This window comes from Salvelinus alpinus, chromosome 3 (assembly GCF_045679555.1).
Source record: "Salvelinus alpinus chromosome 3, SLU_Salpinus.1, whole genome shotgun sequence".
Taxonomy (NCBI): domain Eukaryota; kingdom Metazoa; phylum Chordata; class Actinopteri; order Salmoniformes; family Salmonidae; genus Salvelinus; species Salvelinus alpinus.
Window position 1 is genome coordinate 68,055,726 of NC_092088.1, and position 24,746 is coordinate 68,080,471.

Below are 24,746 nucleotides of genomic sequence, written 5' to 3' on the forward strand. Positions count from 1 at the left end.
TATCAGCTGTGAATATTACAGATCTATATTGCTAACATGATTTAGGAGAGGCAAGAAGTGCTATCTGGTTTGCTGTAAATAGTCACTCACAACCACTGTTTCCGATAAACAACAAGTAAAGGTATACAGGGCCAATTCTGGAGCCAAGTGTGTGTTGTGTTGAAGATTATGTAAGGAGTGGTTAGTGGTGATTCATGTATGTTTACACAAGAGTAAGATGGGATAAAATAGTTTTGGACTATTTTAGCCCATCTTACTGTTGTGTAAACATACATAAATCACCAATAACCACTCTTTACATAATCATCAAGACAACACAAAACACAATTAGCTCCAGAATTTGATCAATTTATGTAGCATATAGACCTCGCCAGCTTGTTGTCCTAAAGAAATGGAAATGAGTTACCTCTGGTTCTTTCAGGAAAAACAATGGGGAAAGAATAGGATTTTGCGATAAATGCCGAAAATAAGGTCTGAGGTTAACACAGGCTTAGGATATCTTATACGTTTTGTTCTATGAGATAATATCAGTCAGTTAACATCACATTTATGAATTACAAATCATTCTATGTGCTTTGTGCTTTTTTATTACAGAAATGCTTAAAAATTCACAAAAGGTTACATTAGCTGGTGAAGATTATCTCACAAAACGTACAAGATCTAATTTTCAGCGTTTATCCAAAAACCCTACAAAAACTCAATACATTTTCCCATAAGATACAGAACAGAAGCCAGTAAATTACTGGCTTTTTGTAGGCACCATCTCCACCATGGTTCGTTGGACAGAACCAATGGTTCGTTGGACAGAACCATGGTGGAGATGGTGCCTACAAAAAGACGCCATTACTATTTATCTCTATTGATTCCTTCTTGATGAATAAATAAAACCAAACGTTTTGTTGTTTCTCTGTAATACTAGCCAAATAGCAATTTTATGAAGTTGACTTTAACTACCTAGCTAGATAGGTTCCCAAACTCCCAACCTCACACTGTAACAAATTGTTGTAGATTTACAGCATTTTATTTTACAGATAGCTACTGTAATTATATATTACACTGCAGTACTGTAAAGTGCAATGCATTATGGGGGCTCAATGGCAATCCACTACACTAATTCTAGAAATACAGCAGTCAGGTGTTCCAGTAATATGTTGTAAATTTGTGTTACAGTAAAGGTCCTGTAAATCTACAGTAATTTACTGGCTTCTGTTCTGTATCTTGTCTAACTATCTTCGCTGGCATGCATGCTTGCAAGGTTGCTAGACTTTAGAAAATACAAAAATGTCTTTAATTATTGGGTTATGTTGCTATATACCAGTGTGGCAGTTGTAATAAACTTGTCTAAGGTGTAAAAGTTCTTACAGAATCAATGTACATAATTCATTCAAATGACAATTGAACAGGTAAAGAGATATGCTTAGATAACCTATGCAGAAAATTATACATATTTTTACATAGAATTAGGCATAATGAATATGGCTTTAGCTTTAAAAAAGCTGTTTCTGTCACGACCGTGTGGAAGAGATTCGGACCAAAACGCAGCATGAGGAAAATAAGCCATCTTCTTTTAATTTAAATGACCGAAGATGAACATGAAACGAAAACACTATACAAACAAACAAAAACAACAAATGATCGTGAAGCTAAATAACGCAAGTGCACAGACAAGCAACAAACGTTAAACAAGACAACTACCCACAAAAGCCTACTGCCTATGGCTACCTTAAATATGGCTCCCAATCAGAGACAAATGAATGACAGCTGTCTCTGATTGAGACCCAATCTAGGCAGCCATAGACATAACTAGACAACCTCACAATTATCTATCCCATACACAATACAACACCCATAGACTAAACAAAACACACACAACATACAATGCCCACCCCAACTCACGCCCTGACCAACTAAACATAATCAAAATAACATAAAAATAGGTCAGGAACGTGACATAACCCCCCCCTCAAGGTGCGTACTCCGAACGCACCACCAAAAGTCTAGGGGAGGGTCTGGGTGGGCTTCTGTCCACGGTGGTGGCTCAGGCTGAGGGCGAGGTCCCCACCCCACCATAATCAATCCCCGCTTCTTTATCCCCCTCACAATGCCCACCCTCCAAATAACCCCACCTAAATTAAGGGGCATCATCAGGATAAGGAGCAGCACCGGAATGAGGGGCAACACCGGAATGAGGGGCAACACCAGAATGAGGGGCAACACCAGAATGAGGGGCAACACCAGAATGACTGGCGGATCCTGGCTGGCTGGCTCTGGACGCTCTTGGCTGGTTGACGGCTCTGGACGGTCATGGCTGGCTGACGGCTCAGGACGGTCATGGCTCGCTGACGGCTCTGGACGGTCATGGCTCGCTGACGGCTCTGGACGGTCATGGCTCGCTGACGGCTCTGGACGGTCATGGCTCGCTGACGGCTCTGGACGGTCATGGCTCGCTGACGGCTCTGGACGGTCATGGCTCGCTGACGGCTCTGGACGGTCATGGCTGGCTGAAGGCTCTGGCTGATCCGGTCTGGCGGAAGGCTCTGGCTGATCCGGTCTGGCGGAAGGCTCTGGCTGATCCGGTCTGGCGGAAAGCTCTGGCTGATCCGATCTGGCGGAAGGCTCTGGCTGATCCGGTCTGGCGGAAGGCTCTGGCTGATCCGGTCTGGCGGAAGGCTCTGGCTGATCCGGTCTGGCGGAAGGCTCTGGCTGATCCGGTCTGACGGAAGGCTCTAGCGGCTCCTGTCTGGCGGACGGCTCTGTAGGCTCATGGCAGACGGGCGGCTTTGCAGGCTCATGGCAGACGGGCGGCTTTGCAGGCTCATGGCAGACGGACAGTTCAGACGGCGTATGGCAGACGGGCAGTTCAGGCGCCGCTGGGCAGACGGGCAGTTCAGGCGCCGCTGGGCAGACGGGCAGTTCAGGCGCCGCTGGGCAGACGGGCAGTTCAGGCGCCGCTGGGCAGACGGGCAGTTCAGGCGCCGCTGGGCAGACGGGCAGTTCAGGCGCCGCTGGGCAGACGGGCAGTTCAGGCGCCGCTGGGCAGACGGGCAGTTCAGGCGCCGCTGGGCAGACGGCAGACTCTGGCCGGCTGAGACGCACTATAGGCCTGGTGCGTGGTACCGGAACTGGAGGAACCGGGCTAAGGACACGCACCTCAGGGCGAGTGCGGGGAACAACAACAGGGCACACTGGACTCTCGTGGCGCACTCTAGGCCTGGTGCGTGGTACCGGAACTGGAGGTACCGGGCTGAGGGCACGCACCTCAGGGCGAGTGCGGGGAGAAGGAACAGTGCGTACAGGGCTCTGGAGACGCACAGGAGGCTTGGTGCGTGGTGCCGGAACTGGAGGCACTGGGCTGGAGACACGCACCATAGGGAGAGTGCGTGGAGGAGGAACAGGGCTCTGGAGATGCACTGGAAGCCTGGTGCGTGGTGTAGGCACTGGTGGTACTGAGCTGGGGTGGGAAGGTGGCGCCGGATATACCGGACCGTGAAGGAGGACACGTGCTCTTGAGCACCGAGCCTCCCCAACCTTACCAGGTTGAATGGTCCCCGTAGCCCTGCCAGTGCGGCGAGGTGGAATAGCCCGCACTGGGCTATGCAGGCGAACCGGGGACACCACCTGTAAGGCTGGTGCCATGTACGCCGGCCCGAGGAGACGTACTGGAGACCAGATACGTTGGGCCGGCTTCATGGCACTCGGCTCGATGCCCAACCTAGCCCTCCCAGTGCGGCAAGGTGGAATAGCCCGCACTGGGCTAAGCACGCGTACTGGGGACACCGTGCGCTTTACCGCATAACACGGTGTCTGACCAGTACGATGCCCTCTTACTCCACGGCAAGCCCGGGGAGTTGGCTCAGGTATCCAACCCGGCTTCGCCACACTCCCCTTTAGCCCCCCCCCCAATAAATTTTTGGGTGAGCCTCTCGGGCTTCCAGCCTCTCCTACGTGCTGCCTCCAGCTCCGCTTTGGGACGGCGATATTCCCCTGGCTGAGTCCAGGGTCCTTTGCCGTCCAGGATCTCCTCCCAAGTCCATTCCTCTTTTCCCCATTGTTTTAGTTCCTTTTCTCCTTCCTCAATCCGCTTGGTCCTGTTGTGGTGGGTAGTTCTGTCACGACCGTGTGGAAGAGATTCGGACCAAAACGCAGCATGAGGAAAATAAGCCATCTTCTTTTAATTTAAATGACCGAAGATGAACATGAAACGAAAACACTATACAAACAAACAAAAAACAACAAATGATCGTGAAGCTAAATAACGCAAGTGCACAGACAAGCAACAAACGTTAAACAAGACAACTACCCACAAAAGCCTACTGCCTATGGCTACCTTAAATATGGCTCCCAATCAGAGACAAATGAATGACAGCTGTCTCTGATTGAGACCCAATCTAGGCAGCCATAGACATAACTAGACAACCTCACAATTATCTATCCCATACACAATACAACACCCATAGACTAAACAAAACACACACAACATACAATGCCCACCCCAACTCACGCCCTGACCAACTAAACATAATCAAAATAACATAAAAATAGGTCAGGAACGTGACAGTTTCAGGGGTTTGAAAAATGCTAAATTCTGAAACACCTTCCGGACCATCCCCCTTCCATCCTCACATACCTCGTGCCCCCTCTAAAATCATAGGTGCATGATGCCGCTGCTTTGAACTTCTCCAGATGCACCAGCAAGATTATTGTGCTCTTGAGGAGATCCAGTCACACACCCATGCATGAACACACACACACACACACACACACACACACACACACACACACAAACTGGTTATACTTTTGATATCTTCTATCTTGTTTCATTCGCTGGTGTCTTTTCTTTCTTCTTCCATCCTTTGTTAACAATGTAGCTACTGTTTATCTATTCTTTGTCTCCATTCTTAGACTTGCACCTTATCAGACCATGTATAAACCTTCTCGGCCAGTACAAACAGTCCCTTCTATTTGTGTTGATTGTCTGTTCTCTGGCTTGCGTCCCAAATGGCACCCTATTCCCTTTTTAGTACACTTCTTTTAACCAGGGCCCATAACGGTTAAAGGTAGTTCACCATATAGGGAATAGGGCACTATTTGGGACGCAGCCTCTGTCTGATTTACTACCACAGTGGTTCACAGATATTTTGTTCAATGGTTAATTGGTAGTAGTGTTCTGTCTGGCCTGTTGACTTCAAAAGCACAGCTCTACTTACTGTATGTGTATGTGTATGTGTGTGTGGGTGGGTGGGTGCGTGTGTGCGTGTGTCTGTGCCACATATTTGTGTGTGTAGCTGTGGTTGTGTGTGATGCTATGTTTTCTAAAGTGGTTGCTTTAAAAGCCGACCGCATGGCTTCGTTTTGGAAAACCATTTCAACCACATCGCATCACAGGAAACAAAATCAAACCCTGAAACAGTGACCCCCAGGTTAAAAGCGGCTGTGATGCTCGTAATTACCTTGTTACGGAGAGAGGAGAGTGTGTTTGTATGTGCGTGCATGCATATGTGTGTGTGTGTGTGTTGTGATTACAGACTGTAGGTGGATACGATCTCCTAATTGGATAAGAAAAACAATCAAGCCCTACCATTACACTGAAAGGAAATGCTCTACCCTGTATTTCACTGAATGGATCACAGGTAATAGACCACTTCCTTTGATAATGGACGGCACTCTCTCAGTCCCAAATGGCACTCTATTGCATTTATAGAACACTACTTTTGACCAGGGGGCCACTACTGTATAGGGAATAGGGTGCCATTTGGGACTCACACTCTGGTAAAACGCAGTGAAACTTTCTGTCAAATTGCAGAGGAAGTCATTATTTGATTGAGGATAAAAAAGATCAGTGGCCATTTAAGTGAGTAGCTGTTTTAAAGTGGATTTTTAAGGTTCGGGTTAAGTCCTTTCTTCATTATATTTGTAGATGCATCGTAGCCTAAGTATCATACAGTATATTGCATTGTATTATAACTTATTGTATGACGCTGCAATATTTCTTGTTATGTCTATATCAAATACACTGAGTGTACAAAACATTAAGAACACCTTCCTAATTTTACATTTTAGTCATTTAGCAGACGCTCTTATCCAGAGCGACTTACAGTAGAGTGCATACATTTTATTACATTTTTACATACTGAGACAAGGATATCCCTACCGGCCAAACCCTCCCTAACCCGGACGACGCTATGCCAATTGTGCGTCGCCCCACGGATCTCCCGGTTGCGGCCGGCTGCGACAGAGCCTGGGCGCGAACCCAGAGACTCTGGTGGCGCAGCTAGCACTGCGATGCAGTGCCCTAGACCACTGCGCCACCCGGGAGAACTAATATTGAGTTGTATCCACCTTGCCCTCAGGACAGCCTCAATTCGTTGTGGCGTGGACTCTACAAGGTGTCGAAAGCGTTACACAGGGATGCTGGCCCTTGTTGATGCCAATGTTTCCCACAGTTGTCAAGTTGGCTGGATGCCATTTGGGTGGTAGACCATTCTTGATAGACACAGGAAACTGTTTTCATTGAAAAACCCAGTTGCAGTTCTTGACACAAACCTGTGCGCCTGGCACCCCCTGAATGGCACACATACACAATCCCTGTCAATTGTCTCAAGGCTTAAAAATCCTTCTTTAACCTGTCTCCTCACCTTCATCTACATTGATTGAAGTAGATTTAAGTGACATCAATAATGGATCATAGCTTTCACCTGGATTCACCTGGTCAGTCTATTTCATGGAAAGAGCAGGTGTTCTTAATGTTTTGTACACTCAGTGTATGTCTATATTCATTGTCAAAACAGCAGCAGACAAAAATACACATACTGTGAGAAACAAATACAATGCCAGGAGCCATAAAATGTGCCATAAAAAATATGCCATATACTTTTAGACCACCAGAATAGCCATAAATAGTTGCCAAATATATGTGCTGCCTGCACACACACACTCCCCTTGATATGTATGCAAAAACAACATCCCATACATACTTGAGCAGTCAGCTGACTGACCCTTTCTCTCATCCCATAGTCCTGATCCAAAGAGTAACATCACATTCCTATCAAGGATAAGAGAGCAGTGACCCTTAACTTGACCTTTGGATTCAGGTAATCTTCAAACACACTGTATCTGATCTTCAGGGCAGTCCGAGGATGTTCTGTTATCACTACCTTAAAGCTAGAGTCCTTAATGAAACAAAAACAAAGTGGCCAACCCGCCGCTGTTTTGGTAAAAAGGTGAGGGATGGGCCTGGAGAAATGTAACCACTGTCAAATGCATAGACAACGCTATTGTCACGATCGTCTATGGGTGAGAGAGAGGACCAAGGCGCAGCGTGAAAGAAAGCCATCTTCTTTTAATGAAGAAAAAACAAATACTTATTAAACGAACAACAAACAAGCAGCTAAAACAAACTAAGTGCACACATGCAACATAGAACATAGACAATTACCCACAATCACCTAAAGCCTATGGCTACCTTAAATATGGCTCCCAATCAGAGACAACAATAACCAGCTGTCTCTGATTGAGAACCAAACCAGGCAACCATAGACTTTCCTAGACCTCTCTCCTGAACACAACCCCATACACTATACAAAACCCCCTAAACAATACACACACCCTAAACTAGACAAAACACACAAACTTCCCATGTCACACCCTGACCTAACTAAAATAATAAAGAAAACAAAGAATACTAAGGCCAGGGCGTGACAGCTATGGATGCAAGGACTGACCATCCATGATATCGAAATTCTAGTTATGTTGGAGGTGACTATAACTATTTGAATACAGATCCCAAAAACTTTAAATACAGCTCTGAGAAAGCAACTACTTACAAAAATAGGTGACTACTTGTTAAAACTTTTTGAATACAGATCTGAGAAAGAAACTACAAAGGAAGTGATTTGAATAGAGCATGAATAGAGCACACACGTCTTATAATTTGTCAATCTATCTGACAGTAGATTTATCAGAGGAAGATGCGAAGCATGATACTCTTTGGCTATATTCATTTATTACAATTCATCATCTCAATTCCAACTTGAACTGACATGCAGCCAGGACACTAAAATTGTAAACTACCTCAATAAGAAACAATATTATTGCTTTGATCACATCAGAAGATATCCTCCTCGCAATCTCCAAAATACAACAGCCACAGGACAACTTTGTTTGGATGCTAGCTAGCTGGGGATTTCTAGAAGGAATATGCCTCCCAAAAAAAGCTTCTCCCAAGTGGGTGTGACACCTACTCCCGTTGCCTGCTGCACTGCTGCACTGCTGCTTGGATTCCACCTGGCGATCTGTTCACCGTCTTCCCTGACCTGTCTCACCCTGTCTGGTACAGGTACCCCCGCCACACTCCCTCCTCTCTCCTGAGCTTTTGCTCGCCTCCAGTACTCATGCACTTACACACACACACTGCAGACTTTGGTCAAAAATGTAAATAAAAGTAACAATAAAAGTAATAATTAAAAAGCAGCAGTAAAATAACAATATTGAGTATATATACAGGGGTACCGGTACAGAGTCAATGTGCGGGGGCACCGGTTAGTCGAAGTAATTGAGGTAATATGTACATGTAGGTAGAGTTATTAAAGTGACTATGCATAGATAATAACGGAGAGTAGCAGCAGCGTAAAGAGAGAGGGAGGGGGCAATGAAAATAGTCTGGGGAGCCATTTGATTAGATGTTCAGGAGCCTTATGGTTTGGGGGTAGAAGTTGTTTAGAAGCCTCTTGGACATAGACTTGGCGCTCTGGTACCGCTTGCCATGCGGTAGCAAAGACAACAGTCTATGCCTAGAGAGGCTGGATAGCAGGAAGCTTGGCCCTAGTGATGTATTGGGCCATACGCACAACCCTTTGTAGTGCCTTGCAGTCCGAGGCCGAGCAGTTTCCATACCAGGCAGTGATGCAACCAGTCAGGATGCTCTCGATGGTGCAGCTGTAGAACCTAGTGATCACAGGTCCAGGAAAGCCTGAAGAATTGCAATATTTACCTGGAGCTAACCTTGCAGATAGCACTACTGGGTGATCTCAAAAGTCATAGTCAATCGATCAATAATATAATAATACTTTTAGCAAAACCTTTTTTTTCAGTTTACAATCTGTAGATGAGAATAGAAAGGTTCAGAACTTTTGTGAAACATCACAGCACAGTTGAAAAATATATGGCAAATAGAAATCCAATATGGATGGTGTTAAGAGATAGATGGGAGGGGTTGAATGGAGCTGAAGGTTGGGACTAATAACAACAAGATAACTAATGTAAAACATACTGTGCCCGTAAAACGTATATAGGTTAAGATCTTTTGTGAAAGAGCACAGTTTGAAAGCTATGGCAAATAGAAATCAAACCGGATGGACATCAGACATGGATAGGAGAGGTTGAGCGTAGAGGAAGGACAAGAGTAAAAACAAACAAAATATAACTATTGTAATAGGTTGTGTCCATAAAATGTGTATAGTATGTATAAGCTGGAAATACAGGCCTCAGCGTTGTTGTTCACTAGTTTGCTCCAATTGGGGAGGGGTGGTGGGGTTGGAGGGTAATAAAGGAAAAATATATATTTTTTAAATATATGTATGTATGTATGTATGTATGTATGTATGTATGTATGTATGTATGTATGTATGTATGTATGTATGTATGTATGTATGTATGTATGTATGCATGTATGTATGTATGTGTATGTACAGTGGGGAGAACAAGTATTTGATACACTGCCGATTTTGCAGGTTTTCCTACTTACAAAGCATGTAGAGGTCTGTAATTTTTATCATAGGTACACTTCAACTATGAGAGACAGAATCTAAAACAAAAATCCAGAAAATCACATTGTATGATTTTTAAGTAATTCATTTGCATTTTATTGCATGACATAAGTATTTGATACATCAGAAAAGCAGAACTTAATATTTGGTACAGAAACCTTTGTTTGCAATTACAGAGATCATACGTTTCCTGTAGTTCTTGACTAGGTTTGCACACACTGCAGCAGGGATTTTGGCCCACTCCTCCCTACAGATCTTCTCCAGATCCTTCAGGTTTCGGGGCTGTCGCTGGGCAATACGGACTTTCAGCTCTCTCCAAAGATTTTCTATTGGGTTCAGGTCTGGAGACTGGCTAGGCCACTCCAGGACCTTGAGATGCTTCTTACGGAGCCACTCCTTAATTGCCATGGCTGTGTGCTTCGTGTCGTTGTCATGCTGGAAGACCCAGCCACGACCCATCTTCAATGCTCTTACTGAGGGAAGGAGGTTGTTGGCCAAGATCTCGCGATACATGGCCCCATCCATCCTCCCCTCAATACGGTGCAGTCGTCCTGTCCCCTTTGCAGAAAAGCATCCCCAAAGAATGATGTTTCCACCTCCATGCTTCACGGTTGGGATGGTGTTCTTGGGGTTGTACTCATACTTCTTCTTCCTCCAAACACGGCGAGTGGAGTTAGACCAAAAAGCTAAATTTTTGTCTCATCAGACCACATGACCTTCTCCCATTCCTCCTCTGGATCATCCAGATGGTCATTGGCAAACTTCAGACGGGCCTGGACATGCACTGGCTTAAGCAGGGGGACCTTGCGTGCGCTGCAGGATTTTAATCCATGACGGCGTAGTGTGTTACTAATGGTTTTCTTTGAGACTGTGGTCCCAGCTCTCTTCAGGTCATTGACCAGGTCCTGCCGTGTAGTTCTGGGCTGATCCCTCACCTTCCTCATGATCATTGATGCCCCACGAGGTGAAATCTTGCATGGAGCCCCAGACCGAGGGTGATTGACCGTCATCTTGAACTTCTTCCATTTTCTAATAATTGCGCCAACAGTTGTTTCCTTCTCACCAAGCTGCTTGCCTATTGTCCTGTAGCCCATCCCAGCCTTGTGCAGGTCTACAATTTTATCCCTGATGTCCTTACACAGCTCTCTGGTCTTGGCCATTGTGGAGAGGTTGGAATCTGTTTGATTGAGTGTGTGGACAGGTGTCTTTTATACAGGTAACGAGTTCAAACAGGTGCAGTTAATACAGGTAATGAGTGGAGAACAGGAGGGCTTCTTAAAGAAAAACTAACAGGTCTGTGAGAGCCGGAATTCTTACTGGTTGGTAGGTGATCAAATACTTATGTCATGCAATAAAATGCAAAGTAATTATTTAAAAATCATACAATGTGATTTTCTGGATTTTTGTTTTAGATTCCGTCTCTCACAGTTGAAGTGTACCTATGATAAAAATGACAGACCTCTACATGCTTTGTAAGTAGGAAAACCTGCAAAATCGGCAGTGTATCAAATACTTGTTCTCCCCACTGTATGTATGTGTCAAGATGGCGCCGAAGAACATGGCTGACTTTTTACATTCTCCCAACCAATTGTGATATTTTGTTAGTTTTTTGCATTTTGTGTAACTTATTTTTTTACTTATTGTGTACATGATGTTGCCGCTACCGTCTCTTATGACCGAAAATAACATCTGGACATCAGAACAGTGATTACTCACCGCGGACTGGAAGAAACTTTTTCCTTTAACAAGTCCGACAAGAAGGATATCCTGCTTTCACTGGAACAGGCCCAGATCCACACCTTTTGCGTGAAGAAATTATGCTGGAAAAGGGGCAGCAGATCGGGGAGCCTTCTGAGAATCCGGAGGCGAGCGAGTAAACTCACACTGCCATCCATTCTTCTTGCTAACGTGCAATCATTGGAAAATAAAATGTATGACCTACGATTAAGATTATCCTACCAACGGGACATCAAAAACTGTAACATCTTATGTTTCACCGAGACGTGGCTGAACGATGACACGGACAATATAGAGGTAGCGGCATTTTCCATGCACCGGCAGAACAGAGACGCTGCCTCTGGTAAGACGAGGGGTGGGGTGTGTGTCTATTTGTCAATAACAGCTGGTGCGCGATGTCTAATATTAAAGAAGTCTCAAGGTATTTCTCGCCTGAGGTAGGGTAGCTTATGATAAGCTGTAGACCACACTATCTACCAAGAGAGTTCTCATCCAAATTATTCGTAGCCGTCTATTTAACACCACAGAACGAAGCTGGCACTAAGACTGCTCTCAACCAACTCTATAAGGCCATAAGCAAAGAAGAAAATGCTCACCCAGAAGCAGCCCTCCTAGTGGCCGGGGACTTTAATGCAGGCAAACTTAATTCAGTTTTACAAAATTTTTACCAGCATGTCGCATGTACAACCAGAGAAAAAAATTATCCTAGACCACCTTTACTCCACACAAAGAGATGCATACAAAGCTCTCCCCCGCCCTCCGTTTGGCAAATCTGACCATAATTCTATCCTTCTGATTATATATAGCAAAATCTCCAGTGTTATTTAGTCTTCCCAACTTCCTGACATGATATCAATAATTTAAACAGGTTAAGAATCACAGATGGAATCCCAGGGCACATTCTCAAAGCATGCACAGGCCAGCTGGCAGATGTCTTCCCAGACATTTTCAATCTCTCCTTGTCCCAGTCTGTAATCCCAACATGTTTCAAGCTAACCACCATTGTCCCTGTTCCCAAGAGCTCCAAGGTAACTTGCCTAAATGACTATCGCCCTGTAGCACTCACTTCTGTAATTATGAAGTGCTTTGAAAGAAAAAATCTGAAATATTGGCTGGATTCACAAGATGTTTATCTTTCATTTGCTGTACACCATGTATTTTTCATAAATGTTTTATGATGAGTATTTAGGTATTTCACGTTGCTCTCTGTAATTATTCTGGCTGCTTTGGTGATATTTTTGATGAAAGCTGCAATGTAAAACTATGATTTATACCTCAAATATGCACATTTTTCGAACAAAACATAGATTTATTGTATAACATGTTATAAGACTGTTATACCTGTACTCTACTGTGCTCTATTGAGCTCTACTGTGCTGTACTTTGATGTACAAGCTTGTGAAACATAGATGTCTATGATTGGTTCAGATTTGTTCCGGCCCAGACCAACCACATTTGGTCTTGTTTGGGTGCAGAGACATTAAAATAATAGCCAGTGTGTAGAATAATACCCACATATGCAAAGGAGGATATTGGATACCTTTGTGTACCTATTTAGGATACATCAGCATGAAGAAAATGATATCCATATTTATGCATTTCTGTGTAAAACAGATCAGGGACGCATTACAAAATTCCTTTATCGCAATTCCCTTACCAGGTGTAAATCCACTTCACTTTGTCACGAATCCCGCCGAAGATGGTGCCTCTTCCTGTTCGGGCGGCGCTCGGCGGTCGTCGTCACCGGCCTACTAGCTGCCATCGATTCCCTTCTTTTTGTTTCTGTTAGTTTGGGCTGATTGGGTGCACCTGTTTTGAGTTTAGTTTTGTGGGTAGGCTATTTAAGGGCAGTAGGCCCGCCGGCTTTTGTGCGGGCTTGTTTACTGTTATTTTGTGTTGGTATTTAAGATGAAGCTATTTTCCGGACAGTTTAGTCCTATGTGTTTGGACTGGGATTTTTCATGCGCCCGTTGTGTTGGGCATGACCGTTGTTACTGTCGACAGGAATAAAAATCCACGTCCTGAACTAACCTGCTCTCTGCGCTTGACTCCTCCACCCAGTACTCCTAGAAGCTCTGACAGAAGCCCGCACCACCAATGGAGTCAGCAGAAGCAGCGACCACCCCTCTCCCAACAATGGAGGAGCGCGTCCACCATCATACAGCTGTCCTCCATCGAATCGGGTCAGCGATGGACCAGATGATGGAGAGGATGGAGCGATGGGAGAGGAGTGGTCTCCCGACGCCCTCCCCAGCTCCCCTGCAGACGACGCAACCCACTCCTCCAATGTCATCGGCTGGGACCAGCACATTGCGTCTCACCCCCCCGAGGGAGTACAATGGAGCAGCGGCTGGATGCCAGGGATTTCTGCTCCAGCTTGAGCTCTACCTGGCTACCGTGCGTCCGACTCCCTCGGGTGAGGAGAGCTCAGGACTTCGCGTTAGAGTTCCGGACCTTGGCTGCTGGTGCGGGGTGGAATGACAGGGCCTTGATAGACCATTACCGTTGCAGCCTCCGGGAGGACGTCCGCCGGGAGCTAGCTTGTCGGGACACCACACTCTCTCTCGATGAACTGATAGACATGTCGATCCGACTAGATAACCTGCTAGCTGCCCGCGGGCGTTCAGAGGGGGTCCTGTCAATTCCACCTCCCAGCCCTCCCGCTCCAACTCCGATGGAGTTGGGAGGAGCTGCATCTAGGGGGACCGGAGGAGGTGGCTCCTCTTGCACCTACTGTGGCCGGAGAGGACACACTTCGGACCGGTGCTGGAGGAGTCCATCTGGGAGTCGAGATGGCAGGCGCAATACTTCTCGGCCACCCCAGGTGAGTAGGCACAAGACTCACCCAGAGCTCCCTGTTGGTCACATGTTTTTGGTTATTTTTTTCCCTGCGTTTTTCCCGTCTCTCCAGCATAAGGCGCTAGTCGACTCAGGCGCAGCTGGGAGTTTTATGGATCGCGGACTCGCCCGTAAGTTGGGTATTCCGCTGGTGCAGATAGACCCACCTTTCCCCGTGCACTCCTTAGATAGCCGACCGTTAGGGTCAGGGCTGGTCAGGGAGGCCACGATTCCGCTGGACATGGTAACGCAGGGGGATCATAGGGAGCAGATCAGTTTCTACCTTATTGATTCACCTGGGTTTCCAGTGGTGTTGGGGGTTCCCTGGCTAGCCATTCACAATCCCCTCATTTCCTGGAGACAGGGAGCTCTTCAGGGGTGGTCAGATGAGTGTTCAGGTAGGTGTGTGGGAGTTTCCATCGGTGCCACGTCGGTGGAGAGTCCAGACCAGGTTTCCACTGTGCGCATTCCCCCAGAATATGCCGATTTGGCTATCGCTTTTAGTAAGAAAAAGCGACCAAATTACCACCTCATCGACGGTGGGATTGCGTGATAAACCTCCAGGAGAACGCTGCACTTCCCAGGAGTCACGTGTACCCATTGTCACAGGAGGAGACGTTGGCTATGGAAACATATGTCACCGAAGCTCTGAGACATGGGTTCATTCGGCCCTCCATGTCACCCGTCTCCTCGAGTTTCTTTTTTGTGAGAAAAAAGGAGGGAGGACTGCGTCCGTGCATTGATTATCGAGGTCTCAATTCAATCACAGTGGGATTTAGTTATCCGCTACCTCTCATCGCTACGGCGATGGAATCATTCCACGGAGCGCGTTTTTTCACAAAACTGGACCTCAGGAGCGCGTATAATCTGGTGCGTATTCGGGGAGGAGACAAGTGGAAAACAGCGTTTAGTACCACATCAGGCCACTATGAGTACCTCGTCATGCCGTATGGGTTGAAGAATGCTCCAGCCGTCTTCCAATCCTTTGTAGATGAGATTCTCAGGGACTTGCAGGGGCAGGGTGTGGTAGTATATATTGATGACATCTTGATCTATTCTGCCACACGCGCTGCACATGTCTCCCTGGTGTGCAGGGTCCTTGGGCGACTGCTGAAGCATGACCTATACGTCAAGGCTGAGAAATGTGTGTTCTCCAAACAAGCCGTTTCCTTCCTGGGTTATCGCATTACCACCTCGGGGGTGGTGATGGAGTGTGACCGCGTTAACGCCGTGCGTAATTGGCCGACTCCGACCACGGTAAAGGAAGTGCAGCGGTTTTTAGGGTTTGCCAATTACTACCGGAGGTTTATCCGGGGTTTTGGTCAAGTGGCGGCGCCCATTACCTCACTGCTGAAGGGGGGGCCGGTGCGTCTACGGTGGTCGGCCGAGGCAGATGGAGCCTTCAACCAGTTGAAGGCACAGTTTACTGAGGCTCCCGTGTTGGCGCATCCAGACCCTTCGTTAGCGTTCATAGTGGAGGTGGATGCGTCCGAGGCTGGTGTTGGAGCCGTGCTATCACAGCGCTCGGGCACGCCACCGAAGCTCCGTCCCTGTGCTTTCTTTTCTAAGAAGCTGGGTCCGGCGGAGCGGAACTATGATGTGGGGGACCGGGAGTTACTAGCTATGGTAAAAGCCCTGAAGGTGTGGAGACACTGGCTTGAGGGGGCTAAATACCCTTTCTTCATCTGGACTGACCACCGCAATCTGGAGTATATCCGAGCGGCGAAGAGACTCAGGCTAGGTGGGCCATGTTCTTTACACGCTTTAGATTTACGATCTCTTATAGACCAGGTTCCCTCAACACTAGGGCCGACGCGCTGTCCCGTCTATATGACACGGAGGACCGGCCTATCGATCCGACTCCCATCCTTCCAGCCTCTTGTCTGGTGGCCCCGGTGGTATGGGAGGTGGACGCGGACATCGAGCGGGCGTTGAGGGTAGAACCTGCGCCTTCCCAGTGTCCGACTGGCCTTAGGTACGTACCGCTTGGTGTCCGTGATCGTTTGATTGGGTGGGCTCACACACTACCTTCTTCGGGTCATCCGGGGATTGAGAGGACAGTGCGGGGTCTTAGGGGGAAATACTGGTGACCCACCTTGGCTAAGGACGTGAGGCTCTATGTCTCCTCCTGTTCGGTATGCGCACAGAGTAAGGCTCCTAGGCACCTGCCGAGAGGGAAGTTACAACCCCTCCCGGTTCCACAACGGCCATGGTCTCATCTATCGGTAGATTTTCTGACTGATCTTCCCCCATCTCAGGGGAACACTAACGTTCTGGTCGTTGTGGATCGGTTCTCTAAGTCCTGTCGTCTCCTCCCATTGCCCATTGCCCATTACGGCCCTACAGACTGCGAAAGCTCTATTTACCCACGTCTTCCGGCACTACGGGGTGCCGGAGGACATCGTATCTGATCGAGGTCCCCAGTTCACGTCCCGGGTGTGGAGGGCGTTTATGGAGCGTCTGGGGGTCTCGGTCAGCCTTACCTCTGGGTATCACCCCGAAAGTAATGGGCAGGTGGAGAGAGTGAACCAGGAAGTGGGTAAGTTTCTGAGGTCGTATTGCCAGGACCGGCCAGGAGAATGGGCGAGGTACGTCCCGTGGGCAGAGTTGGCCCAGAACTCACTCCGCCACTCATCAACTAACATGTCGCCATTTGAATGCGTACTGGGGTACCAGCCGGTCCTGGCTCCGTGGCATCAGAGCCAGACCGAAGCTCCTGCGGTGGAGGAGTGGGTACAGCGCTCTAGAGAGACCTGGCAGGCAGTCCAGGACTCTCTCAGACAGGCCAGTGAACGGCAGAAGAAGAGCGCTGACCGCCACCGCAGTGAGGCCCCTGTGTTCGCACCAGGGGACAGGGTCTGGCTCTCGACCCGAAACCTGCCCCTCCGCGAATCCCGCCGAAGATGGTGCCTCTTCCTGTTCGGGCAGCGCTCGGCGGTCGTCGCCACCCGCCTACTAGCTGCCATCGATTCCCTTCTTTTTTTTTCTGTTAGTTTGGGCTGATTGGGTGCACCTGTTTTGAGTTTAGTTTTGTGGGTAGGCTATTTAAGGGCAGTAGGCCCGCTGGCTTTTGTGCGGGCTTGTTTTCTGTTATTTGGTGTTGGTATTTAACCTCTTTGGGCTGCAGGGGCAGTATTGAGTAGCCTGGATAAAAGGTGCCCATTTCAAACGGCCTCGTACTCAATTCTTGCTCGTACAATATGCATATTATTATTACTATTGGATAGAAAACACTCTCTAGTTTCTAAAACCGTTTGAATTATATCTGTGAGTAAAACAGAACTCATTTTGCAGCAAACTTCCTGACAGGAAGTGGAAAATCTGAAATCGATGCTCTGTTCTAGGGCCTGCCTATAAATGTGCTTGCTATTTATTAGTATACATGCACTTCATACGCCTTCCACTAGATGTCAACAGGCAGCGAGAGAAGAAATGGAGTGTATAACATCATCTGAGGTTGAATAAAAGCTCTTGGCATGACGTGACCCCAATTTCCTGTTTTCTGGAACGCGCGAGAAGTGACCTGGTATTGCCTTCTGTAAAGCTTTCGTTATAGACGACTAATATCTCCGGCTTTGATTTTATTTGATACATGTGACAATATCATCGTAAAGTATGTTTTTTCAATATAGTTTTATTAGATTATTTAAATTTTTTCGGGACGTTAGGCGTGTTGCTTTGTCTGCGTATGTTCAGGAAGGAGAGCTTCGCGCCACTTTGCTAGCTTTCCGTGCTAATTGACTGGAGAAGAGGACATTCTAAATCCAAACAACGATTGTTCTGGACAAAGGACCCCTTGTACAACATTCTGATGGAAGATCATCAAAAGTAGGATCCATTTTATGATGCTATTTCATATATCTGTCGAACATGTGAACTAGTAGTTTGCGCCCAGATTTTGGGCACGCTCTCGCCATAACGTAAACTGCATGTCGTAATGAAGTTATTTTTAGAATTCTAACACGGCGATTGCATTAAGAACTAGTGTATCTATCATTTCCTATACAACATGTATTTTTTAGTAATGTTTCTGAATAGTTATTTGGTCAGAATATGAAAAATATCCGGACGTTGTGGGAAAAAGATGCTACGTTAGCACAATGTATAACCACTGATTTCAGCTCTAAATATGCACATTTTCGAACAAAACATAAGTGTATGTATAACCTGATGTTATAGGACTGTCATCTGATGAAGCTTATCAAGGTTAGTCAAAAATTATATATATTTTGCTGGTTTGTTACGATCGCTAACTTTTGCTGCTGGTAAATGGCTTGTGTTTCTGGCTATTGTGGTAAGCTAATATAATGCTATATTGTGTTTTCGCTGTAAAACACTTAAGAAATCGGAAATATTGGCTGGAATCACAAGATGCCTGTCTTTCATTTGCTGTACACCATGTATTTTTCAGAAATGTTTTATGATGAGTATTTAGGTATTTGACGTTGGTGTCTGTAATTACTCTGGCTGCTTCGGTGCTATTTCTACGGTAGCTGTGATGGTAGCTGCAATGTAAAACTGATTTATAGCTCAAATATGCACATTTTTCGAACAAAACATAGATTTATTGAATAACATGTTATAAGACTGTCATCTGATGAAGTTGTTTCTTGGTTAGTTTGGTTGGTTCTTGGTTAGTTAGGTTGGTTTTGTGCATGCTACCTGTGCTGTGAAAAATGTCTGTCCTTTTTTGTATTTGGTGGTGAGCTAACATAAATATACGTGGTGTTTTCGCTGTAAAACATTTAAAAAATTGGACATGTTGGCTGGATTCACAAGATGTTTATCTTTCATATGCTGTATTGGACTTGTTAATGTGTGAAAGTTAAATATTTCTAAAAAATATATTTTGAATTTCGCGCCCTGCACTTGAAGTGGCTGTTGTCATATTGCGCCCGGCTTCGGGCTTGCAGCCCAAAGAAGTTTTAAGGTGAAGCTATTTTCCGGACAGTTTAGTCCTGTGTGTTTGGACTGGGATTTTTCATGCGCCCGTTGTGTTGGGCATGACCGTTGTTACTGTCGACAGGAATAAAAATCCACGTCCTAAACTAACCTGCTCTCTGCGCTTGACTCCTCCACCCAGTACTCCTAGAAGCTCTGACACACTTACTGTAGTTCAAGAACCAAAATAGATTTTTTCAAAGTCAATGTGTCATGTCATAGCTGACACCCCATTCTTTCTGCAGACATAATTAAATATTATTTCAGAGCAAATATTTACTTGGAAAACATGGACACATAAAAAACTGAGTGAGATTTTACAGAGATTCTGTTACCAAAGTTTGCATCTGCACAGTTATTTTGTAAAATGTTCAGTGCAAAATGTTAAAAGTAATTATTGTGCATAGAGTTGTATGGTTTGTTAAACTTTGAAATCAATGGTTTTTGTTTGGCATACATTTTAAATATAAAACCTGAGTCTCAGCGCAATTCTCTTACTGTGGAATTGACGTTATAAGTTATACTCTTCAAAACTTATAGGGTATATATCATTATTCATTTCTAAGTCCAAAAATTTATGTAGTAACTAAGGATTCTAGCTTTAAAGAAGTTCAAAGACAATCATATTCTCCAGCATAATTTCTCTTGAGTTAGGCTAATGTGTGGAAATGTGTGTTTTTATTTATTTATTTTTTACTCTGAGTACAGTCTGTCTCCGTCTCAAATGGCACCATATTCCCTTTATAGTGCACCACTTTTGACCAGAGCCCTTGTAAAACGTAATGCACTATATAGTGACATTTGGGACGCACACTGTTGTTGTTTGTCATATTGAGGTGTCATAACCATCCAAGTGAAAACAGATGAGAATATAGGAGTTTGGTTTATCCCACAAACACATTATGTAGCAGGCCAACCACTCTGTCTCCAGAGACACTGGGTCTGTCCCCAACTTCACCGATTATGTAGTAATCACTGTCCTAAAGAAAGAAAGAAAGAGGTCTATTCATAGCAAAACTAAAGTGCAGAACAACCATTAACAAAATCTATGGATGAATCTCAATTGTATCTCCTTGATTTCCTGTGTCCTCTCTCCTCATCTCCTTCTCAAAGTACATTGGAGAAGATATGAAGTTCCTTACCATATGAGCTCAATAACTTCCTGATTATGACTGATGTCACTTCCTGTTTTCCGAAGATGACAGTGCGGGGTGGGCAGCCGCCCTCTGCCCTGTGTGCGTGGGTGGTACTGCTCCTGTTGGTGGTCTCAGGTGAACCCTACCGGACCCCCTACAACCAGGAACAAGACCAGAACAGAGACAGGGACAGTGAGACAACAGACCCCAGGACAGACCCTAGGATAGACCCTAGGACAAACACCAGGGTCTACCACAGAGATGTCAGGTACTACTGCATACTACTCCTACATACTACCCCTCTGAGTGGCACCCTATTCTCTATATAGTGCACTACTATTGACCAGGGTCCCTATATGGGCCAAAAGTATTGCACAAAATAGGGAATAGGTTGCCATTTGGGATGTATCCATTGACATTGTTTCTATGGCCCCTGGTAGTGAGGTGAGGGGTAAAGACTGTCGGCGGTGTTGTGACCCTGGAGAGCAGCCCCCTCATTATTCCAACCCCCACTACCCACAACAGTACCCACAGTACCAAGCGGTGCCACAGATCAACATCACCATCCTCAAAGGTAGGTGGCTCACCTGCACTACTACTGACTACCACATTAAGTTAAGTTCAAGTTAAGTAACTTGAACTTACGTACTTAAACTTAACCTTGTTCCCAGGCTCAATTTCTGAGGAGAGATGGTTGGTGGACGCAATTAACTTGAACTTAACTTCAACCGTTTGGAGAACCTGAATCACTGGGGGAAAGCACTTTCCATTTAAAGAGTTGCACAAGAACATCAAATGAGTGGTCCAGTGTAGCAGAAAGCAGATTGGTTAATTTGCCTTAAAGGTAAAGGGCCGAATAGCAAATGGGTCTGAAGTTAGCAACTGAAGCTCGTAACTAGCAACTACACACAATGCTTTCGAGAGTCAGCGAGCCTCTCATACCTTTCTAACCAGAATAATGTCTCTGCCAAGATCAGTTCAGGGTCAGGCTAAACCACACAGGCATGCAGGGTCTTTGGCAAGCAGGATGAGCTTGGTGACTCTCCACAAAGATGAGAGGGGACAAACACTTTGGGTTTGTGGGTTAGTAAATTGTTCCCCAGGGTTAGGAAAAGTAGTGGGTTAGGACTCACTGGTGGGTTGTGAAACGTTTTACTGGGTCTCAGCTTTAAGACTGGACTGTGTCTGCATTCCAAATGGCACCCTATTGCATACATAGTGCTTATGGGCCCTGGTCAAAATAAGGGCACTACGTAAGGAATAAGGTGTAATTTGGGACTCAAGTTGTGTCTTGGGGGATAATGATGAGGTGATTAAAGGCTTTGGGCGAAAACATGTTTGGGAACCAGTGGGTTAGAAGAGGGGACAACAGCTGTGGGTATTTGTATCTGCACGTTGTACATCTTGGATGCTGAGAATGTGAAAACAGATGTGGTACTGTAACTGTTATGGTGAATGACCACTAGCTATGCAAAGCAGTGGGCAAATCTGTGTCAGACACAAACACAATAATTTATCTGTAGTCTGACCTTAAACCATGACCTTTGACTGCATCCACTGACCTGAGGTATTCTCTTCTTATTGCCTTGAAAAGTTGCATGTACTGGAGTTTTACTAACATTTCTACTTCTTCCTCCTCCAGGTGAGAAGGGGGACAGCGGCCAGCGAGGACCCTACGGTAAATCCGGTAAGTCTGGCCAGGCCGGCCCCCGAGGGCCCAACGGCATCAGGGGCACCAAAGGGAGCATAGGGACCCCGGGTGAACCCTGCAAGGCCCAGTACGCTGCTTTCTCCGTGGGCCGCAAGAAGGCCATCCACTCCAACGACTACTACCAGACCTTAGTGTTCGACACTGAGCTCGTCAACCTCTACGGCCACTTCAACATGTTCACCGGCAAGTTCTACTGCTACGTGCCAGGGGTCTACTACTTCAGCCTGAACGTGCACACGTGGAACCAGAAGGAGACGTATGTGCACGTGATGCATAACGAGAGGGAGGTGGTGATCCTGTACGCTCAGCCCAGTGACCGGAGCATCATGCAGAGCCAGAGCCTGATGCTAGAGCTGGAGAGAGAGGACCAGGTGTGGGTCAGGCTGTTCAAAGGGGAGAGAGAGAACGCTATCTTCAGCGATGACTTTGAAACCTACGTCACTTTCAATGGACACCTCATCAAGCCAAAGAGCGAAGGGTAGGGGGATGGTTGGGTCTATGTCCCAGGTGGCACCCTTTTCCCTATATAGTGCACTACTTTTGAGCAGAGCCATATGGGCCCTGGTCAAAAGTAGTGTACTACATAGGGGAGAATAGGGTGCTATTTGAGATGCGGACAGGGTTGTGGGCTTGTGTGATATTATGGACGTGTGAAACGAGATGGAGACAAAATCAGAAGAGTGATTGGTTCACAGTTCATAGTAGAATATCTCCTTAATTTTCTTATTGTGTCTTTTAATAAATGTATTTTATATAACATAATCTAGATAGCAAAATATATATTTTGAGAAGTAAACCAAGCCAAGTCTTAATCTGGCAAAAATACATGTTGCACACACAGTCCGATAAAGATTGAGGATCTTTTGGATGTTTTGTCAGGAAACCAAACAAAATGAATTCAAGATTGTCACTGTTGTGTTGGTGAGTTTAAAGTGCCTTGAGGGTGTGAAGAAGTGTCCTGCATCTGCAGCCATCACATAGCTGTACTGATGTCCCATTGGCCAGTAAACCCTAAAAAGTACTCCATGTCCCCCGGCAGCACTAAGGGTACATCCCAAATGGCACCCTATTCCCTATATTTTGCACTACTTTTGACCAGAACCCTATGGAGCCTGATAAAAATTTGTGCACTAAATAGGGAATAGGGTGCCATTTGGGATGGAGGCCATTTCATGAATTATGTATTTTGTGTGAGGGAAAGTATTATAATTCTTACCAAGTTTGCACTCAGATAAACCATATGTTAGGTTAAGAGCACCCCTCATAGCTTTCAAATGTAGTTGTAGCGATAGATCATCTTTTTGGGTTACACAAAGATTAAATTACACTGTAAACATATCCTAAAACAAGTAGTGATAGGGCTTACCCAGGAAAAACTTCCAAAAAGGACTAATTCACAGTGAACAGGAGATGGAGCACTTTATATCTTGTTATTCAGGCTTTATTCCCTGACTGGATGAACTACACAGGTATACTTCATATATCATAAAACATTTCATACAACCTGGACTAGATAAAGCAACAGGTGCTAGAAGTGAATGAGACAAAGCATGGCATAGCTGTACATTCATTCACATAGCTGCATTCTGGTTGTTCAGTGACTGTGGACATTCAAAACCTGTAAGCAAACCTCTTTCCATTCAGATAGAAAAGGTCACTCCATTTCTGCAGTGTTGTCTGTCTGACATTTGTAGACTGTAGTCAGCCCTGTCTGTGGAGTTGTTGTACTAGGGTGGGGTTGCCCTTTGAATATTTGAATAAAAAACCCAGCGCCAATATTGACAACATTGGTCCAGTGTGGATGTAACCCAGCCTCCATAATACAACAATAGACTCAGCTTTACTGAAGATACAATATCGGTTTAGCAATAATGGAAATGATAATCGCATAGGGCAAAATCAGTTACATATACAATAATAATACATGGTGCTTTACCTGTTCAATGGTGCTGTTTAGATTTGAGCAACAATCAATATATATATTATTGAGTTGTGCAAAGTATTTGATATATACTATGTTTTTAGTTGTTTTATATAATGTATTGTGAAGTGTAATGTGTTAGACCTCAGTGGTGTAGATAATATCTACCAAAATATGAATATCTTAAACAAAATATTTTGCCACAAGCCAGTATTCACTTTCCATGAAACCTCGAGTCATTGAAAATGTCCAGGGGGGTTTCATAAATATTATTTTTTATACGAGTTGACATCCCTAGAGCTCACTGTTAGCCTCCAAGGCCAAGGCCCCATTCCAAACCAAACCCCCACACACTATCCCTGCATCCTAGTTGGGCCCTGTTCAAAACCAAACCCCCACACCCTATCCCTGTGTCCTAGATGGGCCTTGTTCCAAACCAAAACAAACCCTCACAACCTATGTCCTAGTTGGGCCCGTTATAAACCAAACCCATATACCCTATCAATGGGTCCTAGTTCGGTCCTTGTGCAAACCAAACCCTCACACATTTTTTAAATGTATATTTTAGTAGACGATCTTATCCAGAACTACTTACAGTAATGAGTGCATACATTTTCATACTGGTCCACCGTGGGAGTCAAACCCACAACGCTTTCATTGCAAGCACCATGCTCTACCAACTATCCATGGGTCTTAGT

At 45.6% G+C, this 24,746-nt stretch overlaps 1 protein-coding gene across 1 annotated transcript in view; it reads left to right on the forward strand.

The window, feature by feature from the left end:
* The window catches only part of LOC139571201 (complement C1q tumor necrosis factor-related protein 1-like), a 39,256-nt gene extending 16,094 nt beyond the window's left edge, over positions 1 to 23,162 (forward strand). The window contains exons 2-4 of the mRNA XM_071393827.1: positions 20,479 to 20,684; positions 20,857 to 20,990; positions 22,059 to 23,162. Of these exons, the coding sequence (XP_071249928.1) occupies positions 20,479 to 20,684; positions 20,857 to 20,990; positions 22,059 to 22,609 (891 nt within the window). The 3' untranslated portion in view covers positions 22,610 to 23,162. The remainder of the gene's footprint in view (positions 1 to 20,478; positions 20,685 to 20,856; positions 20,991 to 22,058) is intronic.
* The last annotated feature ends 1,584 nt before the right edge of the window (positions 23,163 to 24,746 follow it).